General features: G+C 36.0%; 1 protein-coding gene across 2 annotated transcripts in view; it reads right to left on the bottom strand.

Moving 5' to 3' along the window:
• Nucleotides 1-16,092, bottom strand: part of LOC111510172 (deleted in lung and esophageal cancer protein 1) — a 90,447-nt gene extending 74,355 nt beyond the window's left edge. For both annotated transcript variants that reach the window (XM_074185128.1, XM_074185129.1), the window contains exons 1-6: nucleotides 15,803-16,092; nucleotides 8,410-8,647; nucleotides 6,023-6,104; nucleotides 5,836-5,965; nucleotides 5,524-5,722; nucleotides 2,137-2,408 (exon numbers count right to left, since the gene is read on the bottom strand). In XM_074185128.1, coding sequence (XP_074041229.1) covers nucleotides 2,137-2,408; nucleotides 5,524-5,722; nucleotides 5,836-5,965; nucleotides 6,023-6,104; nucleotides 8,410-8,647; nucleotides 15,803-15,985 — 1,104 coding nt within the window. In that variant the 5' untranslated portion in view covers nucleotides 15,986-16,092. The remainder of the gene's footprint in view (nucleotides 1-2,136; nucleotides 2,409-5,523; nucleotides 5,723-5,835; nucleotides 5,966-6,022; nucleotides 6,105-8,409; nucleotides 8,648-15,802) is intronic.
• Between the last annotated feature and the right edge of the window lie 400 nt (nucleotides 16,093-16,492).

Below are 16,492 nucleotides of genomic sequence, written 5' to 3'. Positions count from 1 at the left end.
CTTGCCAGGATCACCTTGGGCGACCCTGGGAAGCTGGCGCCGAAGAAATATCTGGCGATGACCAGGAAAAATTTACGCCTTACAGTAGGATTTCTGACTGGCCACTGTCAGCTAAGGAAACACCTACATAATATGGGGCTAGTGGACACACCTCTATGCAGGATGTGTGAACAGGAAGATGAGACTGTCAGGCATGTCCTGTGCGAGTGCCCGGAGTTATCGTCAATAAGAGAGTGTGTGTTCGGCGAGTCTTGGCCTACACCTGCCGATATAAAGGAGATGTCTCCCAGCGACCTGTCCACCTTCCTGGAAAGGACAGGATGGACGACGACCTAGGAGGACAACTCCTTGGGAGGATGTACAATGGGTCACATGTGGCCTAAGTGCGTGGGCTTACACTCACCCTCCCTACTCTACAGATACAGATACAGAAGCTTCAAATCCTTTTTGAGTCTTTTATTGATATTAAAATATATAATTTATAATATACAAGGAATATTTTCTGGAGAGATTTCTTTTGGGGAATAAAACTTTCTGGATTTCTACCTCTCCATCATTGAACAAAAAATGTGAAAAACTTCCATTTTGAATTTCTTCTCCTTCATATTTTTTTCCTAATGTATCTGTAACTTCCATTTCCTTACAGGTTTTGCTCTAAGTTGATAGTGATTATTGAGTATTCACTTGTGATGCCCTGTTTGGAACCTTTGGTGAAGTAATATCAAACTGATCTTCCTCTTGAAGATGATCACGTGTCCAAGTTTGTTGTTGAGAGAAAACTCCAGTAATGTTCATTGAGTATTCAATTCATTTGATGTTTCAATTTCACCTTGTCCATGTTGGAGTTGCATGTAATTTCAACAATACTATCGTTATACGATTTCAAAGATATTATTTCAATTTTCAATTCACTTGGGTTGATCATCTTCTGTATCTCTTCAAAAATGACTCTCTCCTAAAAATATTTCCCTCTCAATTCAAATAGAATAACTTCAATAAATACTCTTCATGAAGATAAGAAGCCTACACAGAAGTTTTTTCAGATGAAAACTGATGGACAAAACATTTTCCAATCAACTATTTTCACATGAACATAGAAATACACGAAAGGAAAGTCGTTTCGAAACAACTACTTTCATATGAATTTCGAAATACATGAAAATTACTTTTTCCCATCCAGTTCGTACTACAAAATTCGCTATCAAATTGAAACAGATATCATTCTTAGTAATGCTACATAATGTTACATATGAAAAGTATTGATATGAAATGCCAACAACATGGAACACTACGGTGTACTTCAAAGTTTCGGGAAGAGACACAGCACCGTTTTTAATAACATCACAAGACGAAGCAAGAGTATGGAGAAAAAGATCGTTATATTAAAAATGTCAAAATTGTAAAGCTAGTCGATTCTCAATTATCGTTTTTTTTGGTTAATTTATTTCAAAAACCTTGTGAAACATTTAAAATACCAAAAGTTTCAACGATATTTGAAAATAGCAAGAAAAGTTGCTTGAATAGTTAAAGGCCGATTTCAATTATTTTTTCAAGGACAAAACACAAGCACTAAAGGAAAATTCTTAAGGCACTCTCAGAGCGGTGCCTGTGCGGAAGTAGCGATTCACATTGCATGTATTCACATGTTTTTTGAGCTGTCCTATCTAACGTTCGGAACGGGTATCCAGATTTCAATTGTACAAGGAATAAAAAAAAATGATTTGCATCATTAGAAATTGATTTCACTTAACTGGTTTGAAAGTCCTACCAAGACTGGTCTATTACGCCGAACAGGAAGCACAAATTGGAAACCGTATCAGGACATTTTGGTGTCCTATCAGGATACTGACATGGTTGGTGAAACACGTGTGGAGTGTTTTAGGTCTGTTGAAGATTTCCATTTGTATTCATTGACAAAGACGGAGCAAGAAAACACCGCCTGTCATTTTTTGGAATCATTCAAAAGAAATATTAAATACAGTTGATGAGAGATTATTGAATGAAACTTCTAGGGAAACTGCAATCGTGCAGCTGTATATGGCTTCAGTTCAGCTGCCAAACCATCAAATTCATTAGTCATTGATATTGTAACGGTAATACACACCAGTCGCTCCTGTTTCTCGAAGAAAATCTCACCTGAATATCTTGCAGAAACCATTCTTCTTCAGTAATTATGAAAAATTTACCCGACATTCCTTTGTTTTCCACAATGACTGATACCAAATTGTACTGGCTTACGAGACAACTGCCACAGTCTAACGAGGAGTTGAGAGCTCTTTGTCTTTCCTTCGAAAAATTCGGATTATCAGGTTTCTTTGGTTCCAGAAGGTTTGCATTGGATTTCAGAACACAGGTAATCAGCCTCGGAAGATCACGGGAACAGTTAATTGGCAGAGAGAATGTATCACCTTGAAATGATGGAGAAAAAAAAATTGCTCATGGTTTGAAAAGATGGCAGAAACTGATGTAAGGGGAATTACTTCGTTGAAATATAACATATGATGTAATTGGTCGATATCTGAAGGAAAATCTATGTTAGAGTATTTGAGAAATATTTCATTGTTTTTTGTTGTATTTGATGGCCTATGAAATAAAAAAGGAACATTAATATCTCAAAATCGCTAAAATTTATTTTGGTTTCAGTATAGAATAGCGAAACAAAAAAGAAATATTGAACGAAAGTCATTTTTGGATATATTCACTTTACACAATCTGAAAAAAAAAGAAAATTGTGAACTTATGGGAGCGAATTGAAAAAATTTGTGAACTTATGGGAGCGAATTGAAAAAATTTGCCTTTCTACACGTGTACAAAATTTTCCATTTCAATTTTACAATTTTTTTTCAGGAACAAAACACAAGCTCTAAGAGCGGTGCTATGCGAAAGTAGCAATTCACGTTAAACACTGAAGTTCGAAGTGTACTGAGTTGAACCTCAAAACAATGAGCAGCCACAGTCCGTCGCGTATTTCTGATATGTACCACACAGATAAAAATACCCAAAGAGGGTCGTTAAAAAAAGAAATGGCCCAACCAAAATATTGTCACATTTCAACACTTTATAACTTTTGGGTAATTCAGATTGCATTGATTTTTTCCATTGATTGATTATGAGCATTGGGATATGTTTCCTGTGTCAGTGGTGTGGCCTCTGTTTTTTTATACGACAGATTTTTATTTTCCACACTGTCTGTTCACGAATTTATGATTTTTTTTCAATAACTGTCACTTGCTTGCATCATAAAGATGTTATCAGATCTCATAGTGAGCCTCAACTTTAAAACCCTACCTAACAGTTCAAATACGTGTCCTGACCATTCCCAATTGGCTTAGGATCGGAAATGTATCAACTATTTTCAGATATTAATATGAATAAAAGCCTAGGAGCTGATAATTTCGACTTTCTAGCATTATCCAGACTGAAACTATAAAAGTTGAAAAATAGGATCGAACGCTGCCGCTGTAAGAAAAGATAGAGCCCTGCTTGTCTTGGCGGGGACACTACCGTGCTCCTAGATTTTGATTTTGGTATTCTTTATTGCTGCTAGGACACAAGAGTGTTCATACAAGTCATTTCATAAAACATAATTACAGAAATGATAGGTACGAAAGAGCTTGTAAAAGGAGATAAAGTCACACATTAAAAGTCTGACAGTCATTAAAATTAGGTATAAAATTAGCTATAATTTTATAATTGGGTTGTGCTTAAACGTAAGACTACCTTTGAAAAACTCATTGACATCGTAAAAGGCATATTGTAAGAGAAAATGTTTGAGTTTTGATTTGAAATTATTGAGTTCTAGTTCCTTGGCTTCCGCAAGGAGGGCGTTGTATAGCTTGGGTGCCCAATAGGAGATAACATCACGTGTTCTTGACAGTCTCAGGTAATTGGCTTGGATATTTTAACGATTTCGTGTAGGATAGTCATGAATTTGGGAGTAGTTTATATATTCATGTAAGTTTTCTCTCATATCTAATATACAGTGTACTATATATGTATATATAGGGTAACGTTAATACTTTGTTGTTTGAATTTGTCCCTACAGTCGTCTTCGTATTTCAAACCAGAAACAACACTCAATGCTCCTCTCTGTATACTGAAGATATATATATATATATATATATATATATATATATATATATATATATATATATATATATATATATATATATATATATGATGTGTTGTTTTTCCGGGTGTTCATCCGTTGTGTACTATTCGATAGTCGACGTTTCGCCATCATCTCAGACTGCTTCGCCTCTCGAAGCGAAGCAGTAACTCGTCTTGATAATGCCATCTGAGATGATGGCGAAACGTCGACTATCGAATAGTACACAACGGATGAACACCTGGAAAAACAACACATCATATTCTACCATCCGTGAAAACCTACATTGTAATATATATATATATATATATATATATATATATATATATATATATATATATATATATATATATATATATATATATATATATATATATATATATATATATAATTGAAGAAATAGAGGCCATACCACTGACATTATGGACATTAAAAGTTATGAAGCATAGTTATAGGACTCTCAATGTGTATGAAGTATCTCAATTATTACTGTGATTAATGAAAAACCTTCACCATGGGGAAAAAATTTTACAATTTTACATTGGTCAATAATTGAAGTGGATATTATTATGCACAGTTTTTGGGACCTTATTCGTACATCCTTTTTTTGCAGGGATAAAAGTACTGAGGAAAAACATCATGCATAAAAATATTGGCTTTGAACAGTTTATTGAACAGGATTGTTCACAAAATATTTTTTACGGTAATTTTAGAAGTTTTTAAATCATCCAGTTCAATTGTTGCGTTGTGTATTAGAAATATTTCGATGTAAGAGGCCGGAGGACTCAATACGATGGAATTAAAGAAAACAAAATCCGGCCTAGTTGAATTGAACCAGAAGTACCAAACGTTTCGTCTGTTACTCCGGCGGTCATCATCAGTGATATGTGTGTTTACTCAGTTACATCCGTTACTGAGACTTCGAAAGATTACTTCCGTCCCCGCAGTAAACGCACAATACCACTAATGATGTCTACCGCAGTAGTAGAAGAAACGTTTGTTACTTCAGGTCCCATTCCATTCCACGGCCTGCTACCCTAGATTTTGTTCTTAATTATGTCTCCGGCCGTGAAAACCTATGTTCTTATCCTTGTTTCAGAATCTCGATGGTTAAGTTATGACTAGTAGTAAAATTGCATAATTTCATTAGGAGTTTAGTCTGGTTATTTTCCGAATGGTGTCTTGTGGAATAACCGATTCGAAATTGGAATAACATCAACCAAACATTGCATTGATAGTAATGTTTTTTTTGGCAAACTCTCATATATCAGAGTAAAATTTATTTTTCCAGTCTTTCAAGTTTTTTTATCGGTTATGTCTCAACTTCACAATTGAAAGTACCAAACCCCCACAGACTATTTACTACCTTACTAGTTGAATCTATTTTTTATATTGAACAATGTAGCAAATATCACCTTTTCCGTTTTTGAGAACAACTTCATCCTGATAATTTCTATATAATTCTGGTTTGAAGGTCACCACAGCGGAAACACTCATTCCAGGAGCTAACTTAGAATTTTGTTCCAAGTATGCAGAGAAGCAGGGTAAACTAGGGATCGCTTTCAAAGACACCGCCTGTATTATCGGGCTGGTATTGATAATTTTCACTTTTTTCTGTAATGAAAAAAAAATATTTGGGATGAAATATAAATAAAATATTCGAATATTTGTGGGAATCTCATTTTTGAGAACCTTTCCATACATAAAGTCATTTACTCCATACATACTGAATATGTCTGACCAAGTTCGAAATTGTGAAATGTAACAGCATGAGGAAATATTTTGAGAATATTTGAAATCGTTTCCTTATCTGCGTCCACTTCAATATTTCTAGACCTGACTTTACTTTTATTCTTTCTGAAAAGTGCATCCGTTGGTTAAACAATTCAACGTTAGTTTAAAGTATTAACTCACTCCAAATGAATGACCACTTCCCCTTTTTCCTTCTTTGAACATTTACTACATACATGGTCACTGGACGTGTAATATCTGAAATCTGAAGACAACAGCGTGAAATAAAAACTTGAAATATGTGGAAATATGGTAAGTGTGTTGAGATTCAATAGTCCTGGATCCTTCGAAAAGAGGAAACACAGATAGTAGATAGTTGCTGGTTTACAGTTAGATGGTACAGGTAAATATAGTTGAAAATTTTTGAAGACCCAGGATAAATATATCAAACTACCTAAAGTCCTAAGTGAAAGTATTTCAGACGAGAATCTATGTCATCAATTTAAGTGTAGAAAGATTGACGGAAATCAACCTCAAATGCTCTGAAAGCACTGGTCCCTCAGCGAGCAATATCTAAGTTGGAAATTGATTACCAAAAAAAACTTCCTCAATAGCAAAAACTGAACAAATTGTCTCTTGTCTGGATTCCCAGCCAGATTGGCCTGAAAGACAATAAAGCTGCTAACGACCATGCAAGATTTTTTTAAACAAATACTGAATACTTGGTAGGAAGGTCGAAAGTAAGTAAATCTATTTGGCCTTCCACTGCAATCCGCAAAGGTTTATTGTGGCTCACCTAATACTTTATTTGGTGAGTGATCTTTCAGGTCAGCTGACAAGATAAGGAATCTATTACCATTGCGAAGAAATATTCCACAAATCAATCATTTTTTCAAGTTGCTTGTCACAGTGTTCCATGATTGCAACATGATTAGTAATTCATTGAGCCGTAAGCTTCAGGCATACTCCCTAATTGTTTTTTGGTTGCAGGACCGGATTTGGAAGTCTGGAGGCTCTGGGGCAACGAAGGAGTGGAGGGCCTTTAAAATTTTTTTTATGGAAGTTGAATTTTCAACTTCCCGCTAAGAAAATTGAAAATTTTCAAAAAGAGGGGAAGCGGGTGGAAAACAAAATTCCCAACTTTTCGCTGTTTTTTCGACTTGGAAAAGTTGGGAAATTTCGGGCCGTGAAGATAGAAAAAATAATAGTAGAAAACAATAAGCACAATATTATTTAAGTGTTGTTTCCTTTCATTTGTATTGAATATTCCTATACATGGTGGATATGGTGGAAAACCAAGGACCTTGGTCCAAAGTAGAATAATTCCAATTATTATTTTTATAATTACCAAAATTTATTGTTGTTTGTGCATACTCTAACGGGCATAAGCATTTAGCCAATCTTTGGATACCTAAGTAAGAAAATTAATATGTTATAGTAGTAACTAATCCCTTGGCTTTCAATTTTTAAAAAGTTGGGAAATTTTGCTGGTGGGGTTGGGAAAAATTTGGAGTTTCCCCCCCCCCCTCCCGGTTTTCCTTTTCGCTACGGCCTTGGTTGTAATGTTTCAGTGTAAAATCGAAACAGTTTTAGTGTTCTACAGATGGAACCGAATTTACAAAAACAATTGATAATTAAGTTACACAAAAGTTCAAAATCTATTATTGTTTTCACCTTCAGCTACCCCCTTTCAAAATTTCAAATAGTAATACTTCATTTTTTTACATCATGTGACTTTTTTCAAATACAACAGCTTATTTGAAAGTTAAATTGTTATATATGAATAATCTCCCCACATTATTTCGTTATCAGCTGAAAATTACGATATTGATTGCATTGATAAGTGAGAACGAAGTAGAACAATTTTTCATTTTGTTCACAAATATATGGAGCAATTTCTATGGAAAATTCGTATATTTAATTTTAAAGATTTTGTAAGATAACCTCTGAATAATAATATAATGTAGATACTTTAACGTGTTTTGTTTATACAAATGTATAAATGTGTATTAATGTGTATTACAAATCTACCTTATTTGCAATTTATCTGGTAAAAATCGATTCAAATAATGTACTATAACGACATCCAGTTGAGTGTTCTCACATTAATAAAACGGTGTATACGTTTCAGTCAGTCATGAATAGTGAAATGTTTAATTATTTTGCTAACAGATGTCACTACACATTAAGAGTTAGATTTTATCGGATTTTGGAGTTTGTCTTCTATTATTATATTAGTTCGCTTATTTGAATTAACTAAAACTAGTCGATCGGTTCGACGAGGGGGCTTTGTTCACTCATTCAATCGACCGCTTTGTGAGTCGGTGGTTCAAGCCGTAGGTAGAACAATCGATTTTCACCTGGTATCGTCCAACTCGTGTGAGGAATCGCACGTTAAAACGTAAGACCTCGGTAGTCCTTAGCTTGCACAAGTTTCGACTTCTTAGGGTTGTCGTAGGGGTGCGACAGCTGGTTAACGAAAAAAACATATTTTAGTTAATTGTTGTGTATTGAAAAGGCGTATTGTACGAGTCACTTTTCTGAAATAATGATTTTTCATGAAGCCTCACCTAAATATTGTCTGACAATTTCAGGCAACAAATCACTAGATTGTATTAGGCCAAATTCATCAACGAAAGCTTTCTCTAAAGCCTTGAATAAATCGCACCTTTTCAATTTCAAACTTTCTTTGAGTTGAAAATTTCTCAATATTTCATCTTTCTTCATCATGTACAAACCCTTTTGTGCCATTATATCGTATTCTGCGTTCTGAATCATCTGCAATGTTCCTTGGGCATTTGCATAAACCTAAAAATCAATAAGAAATCAATTCTATTTTTCATGAATTTGGAAAATGAAAAATATGGAGCTTTGAAAAAGATCTCGAAAAGGGTTTTTTTTTGAGGATTGACACCTTTTACTTCTTTTCCTTGTTATAATGTTAAAAAAGTTATCAGATCACTATAATACGAATGTTTACCAAAAATGTCACATACTAGTAGATACCTCCACTACATATAAAAGCATCAATCGGGTGTTGAAAAGATTCAACAATTTGTATCTATAACGGAGCAAAAACAATACAATGAATATTACTGGAGTTTTTTCCCAACACCAAACCGTTACTTATAACACCTCGACACGTCTTTTCTAATCTTCAAGAGGAAGATTAAACTCATAAATATTACTGTAGTTTTTTCCCAATACCAAATCGTTATTTTTGACACCTCGACACGTGTTTTGATCACCAAGTGATCATCTTCAAAGTGGAAGATTGAAACTAGAAACTGATGCGAGCTAACCCTATTTATGCTATAAAGGTAACCCATACAGGTAAACCATCCAGGCGTACCAACCATATAGGTATACCAACCTAAATTAATTTTACAATTTTGCCTTATCTATTATTTTACAATATATGTTTATATAAAACAATTTTCAGCTATATAAAAATTAATTTCACAATATTGCCTATTCAAATTTATTTTTGCAATGTGTCCTTATATAGTAATCAGTAAACCCAACAACATTATTTTATTTTATTTTAACAAGCTATATAGTATGCTCTTTGGTATAGGTCTGTCATCGTTATTCATAATATTATTGTGTTTACTCATTTCTACACTTTCATAGGCATCTAGTTGCCTGTTGTTGTTAACTTGTCTAACTAATCTTAATGAACTGAAGTCTATGGAATGGTTTTGTTGCAAAATATGCCTGTTATTGTTAACTTGTCTAACTAATCTTAATGAACTGAAGTCTATGGAATGGTTTTGTTGCAAAATATGATGGGCGACTGCTGATTTTTCAAGTCTTCCATATTTTAAGTGTGCTGTGTTCCTTATATCTTACTTCAATAGATCTTTTTGTCTGTCCATAATATTTTGCATCGCAGTCCTTACATTCAATTTCGTAAATTCCAGACTTTTCCGAATTCTCGACTTTGTCTTTTGGACACGTATCGCATTTAATACTTTGAAAATAACTGAATACTTTGAAAGTTATTTCACGTGCCTGACTTTGATTGCTGGTTTATAGTTAGGCGATGACATTTTCTCATTAACAACACGAATTATTCAGACAATACCAAACGCCAACAGCAACGGAGGACAAGTAATGATACGCCTCTGTACAGAACATCTGTATGTCTTGAAAGAGCTGAAGTTACATTGAAAAGTTTCATTGAAAATGAGTTTGTGTGCATGGGGGCGGGCTCGCCATCACGTTTGGCGCTTGCTGTATTTGCTTACATCTGGAGAAAAATGTATTGATTTCAAACAGCTCCGCCGAAGAAGTTTGAAAATATAACGAAGTGAAGACAATTCAGAGATATTAGATATTTCAGATTCTGAAGACAGAAGTAGATTTTAGACTCTGAATTGTTAAGATGAATATGTGTACAATTTTTGACCCTTTTATTGATAGGCAGAATTATTGAATACAAATTACTGATAAACATTACATGTAGCCTTTTGAAAAATACATTGATTGGCGCATTACAACTTACGTTACAACTTTTTATTTTTCAGATTGTGAAAGGTGCAAATTCCCAAAAAGGACCATACAAAACTCAGTGTACCCACACAAAGACATATGTTTTGTTCAATATCGAAAAAAGATGTAATAAACTGAAGACACATCACATCTAATGAGGAACAAACTTGACATGCTGACTGAAAAATCATTCACTAACCGTAGGACGAGGATAGAGAAAAAAAAACGGGCATATGAATCAAAAAGTGAAATCTGTGTTACGATATATTCGTAGCATGAAGAGTCAATTTATTGATCAATTTTCGTGATTTTTTAAATTTTGTTACTAAGAAGAAGTAAGTGAACATGGAAGAGAGAATACAGTGAACAAAGTGATTTGGCAGTCTGTTCGTGCTCCAACTTATAAACCTTTTTCTTTCGTTTATATCCATACAAAATTTTCGTTGTTCAAGTGTCTCATTGCTCATTTGCAAATCTCCCAATGCACCAAAGGTGAGAACTCACCACCAATAGCTCACTTAGCTATTGAGCAAATTAGTAATTTCCGAAATAACTTAATATCATTGAATATCATTCTAAAGTAGACAAAAAATTAAATCGAATTCCTATGGTCCTGAACAGGAAGGTAGCCTGGCGATAAGAACGCGGCCAAAAATCTTCAGGATACACTAGCTGAATTGAAAAAGGAGGTAGCATGCGTTAACCAGAAAATATCGTTTCTAGAGAAGGAAAACGATTATCAGAAAAAAGAGATGCAATCACTGGATCGCAGAATTCGTCGAAATAACTTAGTGGTGTTTGGCATCCAACTTGAGGATGCATTAGCCCTACTTAGTAGCCTGCTAGAAGTATAAGCTGCATGACTTTAACAAACAAAGGTAATAGGAAGATATTGAAAATTGAATTGCTGTCCTGTTGGAAGAAAGTGGAGATACTTCGAAATACCCATAAACTGAAGAACAAAAACATTTTTGTAGCTAACGACTTAAGCCCTGAAGACCAGCTCGTCCATAGGTCTCTGAGGAAACATCTCAATACCGCCAAAGAAAATGGAATAAAAGCGACTATACGGAATAATTTACTGGTCATCAATGAAAACACCTATTCTTTAACAGACTTGGAAACGAAACCTGGGGTTTTGCGTAACAATAAGCACTCAGAGGATAAAGATAAGAAAATATTGTTTTTCCTTCGAAGAGAAATCCCCCAAGAGAAAACTTAGACATAGAGTCCATTCCACCCGGACTAATTCCACTTAACAAGATAAATAAGCAGTTGACAGTGCTTTTTCGCCTTTTTTTCTAACACTTCTATCGATTTATGTATTGTATCTTATTTTCCGACTTGTAAATTTGATTGATTTTATTGCATTATTATTAACCACAAAGTCTTTTGTGCACTACTGAATCAAAGTTCAATGGCAAAATCTTTCAGTTTTGCTTTGAATGTGAGACCCATGTATTGACTTATCCTTGTGTTTCCGCAAAAGTGAGGTGATCTCTGCGGCTTTTATATGATATATTTGCTGAACGGGTTCCAACTCGGTGACAGAGTTGTGGTCACCTTGTTCAGTGTCGTAAACTTAACCGAGTTCATCAGTTGCTCGGACAGCTAGCCTGAAGAAAAATGCTCCAATTCCTGCTCTCATGGTCATGGACCATGCAGAGAAGGGGATCCAAACTTCTGACGACTTTACAGGCTATATCCAGTACCATTCTATCATGTAGACACTCCAAACTCAAAAGTCCACGACCTCCCTGTTGTCGGGGGAAGTACAACCGTGGGACGGACGATTTGGGATGCAAACTCCTAGAGAGATGCATCATTTTTCGGGTCTTTACGTCGAGTTGATACAGCTCCTCCCGAGTCCACATCACTACTCCAAACGAGTAGAGTAAGATTGAAACGGCAGTTTTTCACTGCTGTTAACTCTTGTGAGTGGCGTTGTTCCACCCTGAGGAAAGTATTCGTCTCTCCGCCATCCAGATGATGTAGTATGCTTCCATCTACGAGCTGCACATCCTCTCCGTAGTCCCTGCATCGTCCTCTTCTGATATGGACCATTGCACATTTGCCTATCCCCAATTTCATACCGATAGCATGCATAAAGTTTAAGATCATCCATATAAAACACCTTGTGCCTCCGGTTTCCTGGGGTGCCACAGTTATACCCTCGAGTATTTCTGAGCGCAACGGATAATGGCAATAGTGAGATGCAGAAGAGAAGGGGATTCAGGAAGTCACCCTGAAATACACCCCTTCTGAAAGTTGCCCACTCTGTTTGGACTCTTGCTTGACCAGATATTATGGTGAAGCGAGTTCGCCAAAGTGGTATCAGTTGTTCAATGCATCTCACTATTCTGTCGTGCACCGCAAGGCATCTGAGCAAATGCAAGATTAGTTCATGCGAAATTATATCAAATTCCTTACGGTAATCAATCCAGGCCATAGAGAGGTTACGCTTATATTGTATCGAGTCCTGCGTTATACATCTATCGATGAGCATGTTCTCTTTATATTCAGCGACTCCTCTCTTCGACCCTCTCTGCTCATATATCCGTTCGAACACTCGGTCAACTGCGGTGAGTATTCGTGTGTATAAGATGCTTGTAAACAACTTATAACACGAATTCAAGCATGTTATCTGTCTGTAATTCTTAGGAATCGACAAATCTCCGCTTTTGGGGATAAGAACGGTCCGTCCCTCGATAAACCAATCCGGAATTGGCTGCTCTCCGTCCAGCCATGAGTTGAAAACTCTGGCCAGATGGCGGTGGGTGCTTGGTAGTTTTTTCCACCAATAAGTGTTCAGCCCATCTGGGCCTGGAGCAGCAAAGTTCTTGGAACTCACAAGGGCTCTTCGAACGTCATCTGGGGTTATCGGGTTGCGCAGTTCATTGAGCTCAAGCTGTTGAAGCTCTCTGTTGAAAGCTTCGAACTGCGCTAGGGCTTGAGTGCCTAAGTTGAGTGGCTGCGGGTATTCATAGATATCCTTCCAGAAGGATTGCACCTGATCAGCGGTCGGCAGATTATCCACAACACGTGGAGGCTTTTCGAATAAGCGAGAAGGTTTCTCGCTTAAAGGTTTTCCGCGATACTTTTCGCTCGCCTCACTAGTGACTTCTTAGCAGCCACTAGCATTCGTATCCTATCAAGGCAGTGCTGTTTGTTGGTCAGCAGTACGCCTTGACTTAAAGTGTGATGGATACGTCGTAGATTGGCGGCTATTCGCCGCACTGCGGACGTAAAAGGCCTATTGGCCGCCCTGTAATCCATTACACATTGGATACGAGACGCGTGTTGTCTCGCCGACGTGATCTTAGCCTCCATCTTGTGTACACGCCGTGCAATCTTCCGAACCGCAAGGCCGGAATTTCGTCCTTTCGATTCGTAAAGCGATTGGACGACGTTATTATCATTATTTTTTTGTCACCGTAGTGTGCGCTGGACAGGCCCTATCCCCCGAAGGGTAAGTGATATTTTGATAACAATCCGGTTCAATAAAAATCATTTATGAAACTTTTAAAATAATAATTGTGATGTTTTATGCCCTGTACTGAGTATTAATATCATATATATTGAGGTTTTATATCATTTTGTTTTCAAGATCAAATGAAAACAGTTACTGTGCATAAGAGGATGCAACCAAGGGTAGATAGTTATGATGAATCAAAGGCAAATGCTTTTATAATAACTTCCGTATAAATGAACTTCTTTCCAATGAATCGAAGTAGCTAAGTTAATATTCAAAAAGATTTTGTTGAGAAATGTGACTTTATCCATTAGTAAGTTTGCATTCAGATGAGAGACGTATAAAAAAGAAGGAACACAGGAAATCAATTGTTGAGGATAAGTTCTGAAAAATTAAAAACAGTACCCCAATATACTGTATGGGTTGAAAACCCTTGGGTCTAACACATACATGGCACTGGTCTTACTGCATTCGCCGTTTTTTCGATTAGTGCTAACATTCAAAAGAAGAAAGCTGTTGAAATTTCATGATATTCTGCTAATAGGTTTGTGAGTTATTGTGCTAAGAATTTCGTGTTTTAATTTTACACTGCTACCTGATGGAAAGCAATGACTTGATAAGTGTTATAAAGACTCCGCTCCATCAGAATTAACAATTACATGTTGGTTGGCTTACTTCAAACGTGGTCATAGAGACACCGATGATACAGAACGCAGTGGACGTCCAAATGAGGCAGTAACACCAGAAAACATAATAAAATCCACAAAATCATTGTGACTGATCGAGAAGTGAAGTTTCATGAGTTAGCTGACATTGTAAATATATCACGTGTTGGCTTTATATTGCATGGGCATTTGACTATGAGAAAGCTCTGTTCAAAGTGGGTGCCGCACGAGCTCACTGTTGACCAAAACAAGAACGTCTTGATGATTCTGAGCAATGTTCGGACATGTTTAGACATAACAAACTGGAATTTTTGCGTCGATATGTGACAATGGATGAAAAATGGATATATCACTTCACTCCGGAATCAAAACTATCGTTATTCAAGTGGAGAGCAACTGGTGAACATCGTCCAGAGCGCTCGAAAGCACAACAATTGGCTAGAAAGGTTACGGCCTCGATATTTTGGGATGTGCGTTGTGTAATATTGATGGACCATCTTGAGAAGAGAAATACCATTAACAGTGAATATTATGTAGCGTTATTAGAGCGATTGAAGGCCGAAATTGCGATAAAACGGCCACATTTGAAAAAAAGAGAGAGCTGTTTCATCAAGACGTAGGTAGCAGTGTCACAAATCACTGAAAACGACGGCAAAATTGCATGAAATGGGCTTTGAATTGCTTCCGCATATACCATATTCGTCAGATTTGGCTCCCAGCAACTACTGTCTGTTCGCAGACCTCAAAAAAATGCTCACCGGTAAGAAAGGAAGAAGTAATTGCTGAAACTGAGGCCTATTTCGAGGCGAAAGATAAATCGTTCCACAAAAATAGTATTGAAATGTTAGAGCGGCGCTGAAAGAAATTTGTGGCTCTTCATAAATAAAGCTAACTTTGAAAAAAAATACGCGTTTTTGGCTTAGGCCTGGGACTGTTCAGCCCAGGTGTTAGTAATCGATCAGAGCAATCATAAAACCAACAATAATGAGTTATTCTGAATACGATCACGAGAATGATAATGTTATATTGTTCAAAGATGTGGTTTTATGCTTTAATTTAATAGCAGGGCCTGCAGTGACTTATTTCTTGGATAAACATGAAAAACTGCTATAAATTTAAAAGATATAAATCCGCAAATCTAATGATTTTCCCAGGAAAACAAATTTCATACAGAAATGAATGAAGATGAGTGAATATGAGATCAGATATGTTTAGTTTTGCGATTGATATTGAAACGACAATAATTCAAATTAATTGACAACCTTTGAAATTCGACATTGAAATAAAATGATAGGCGTTCCAATGAATTCAAAAAGTTGATAGTGAACTTACTTGTAACACTCGTTTGGCATTCTTTTTCAATTTTAACTCTTCATCCACATCACTTCGCAAAATATTTCTTGCAATGTCTTGTGGATAGAATCGTCCATCCAGAGTATTTTGAAAGACTCTTCTTAATGTAGAGGTAACTCCATGGTTTGAATCGTCTTTCGGGATTAGAGGTAGGGGATCCATTATTACGATATTAACTTACAAATTATTTCACTGTCAATGAAGTTAGGCTATTTTGAATAAATGCCAAATGTTGACATAAATTGACAATAGTTTGTTCATTCAGTTCAGCAGAAGATGCATTGGCGGCACCCTGTTTTTTAATTCTATTCGCTTTTGTTTTGTTTTTGTCTCGACGCGAGAAATGAGATTCACCCAACATGATGATGGATGGTGGAAGAATCGAAATCTGTCGCGTGTATTCTGAAGAGATTTTCAATTTATTGGCCATAATGTTAAAAATAATTTCATCTCATATCAATTTATTTCAAAACGTAAATAACATTGAAAATCAAAGTGTCAACTTGACATTGTCAAGCTGCGCCACTTGAGTTGTACTCAGCACCTCTGTGAATGAAATGCTGAAATTTATTGGATCTCTTTGTTACTTCATTATCGAAAATGTCGTAGGTCGAGAGTTTTGACAAATTATCAGACATAAAAATCAATGATTGTTTTCTGAATGTTGCA

This window comes from Leptinotarsa decemlineata, unplaced genomic scaffold (genome assembly GCF_025532065.1).
Source record: "Leptinotarsa decemlineata unplaced genomic scaffold, Ldec_3_MD MMD2_tig00026363_RagTag_RagTag, whole genome shotgun sequence".
Lineage (NCBI taxonomy): Eukaryota > Metazoa > Arthropoda > Insecta > Coleoptera > Chrysomelidae > Leptinotarsa > Leptinotarsa decemlineata.
Note: the sequence above shows the minus strand (reverse complement) of the source record. Positions and strands in the feature narration are given on the sequence as shown.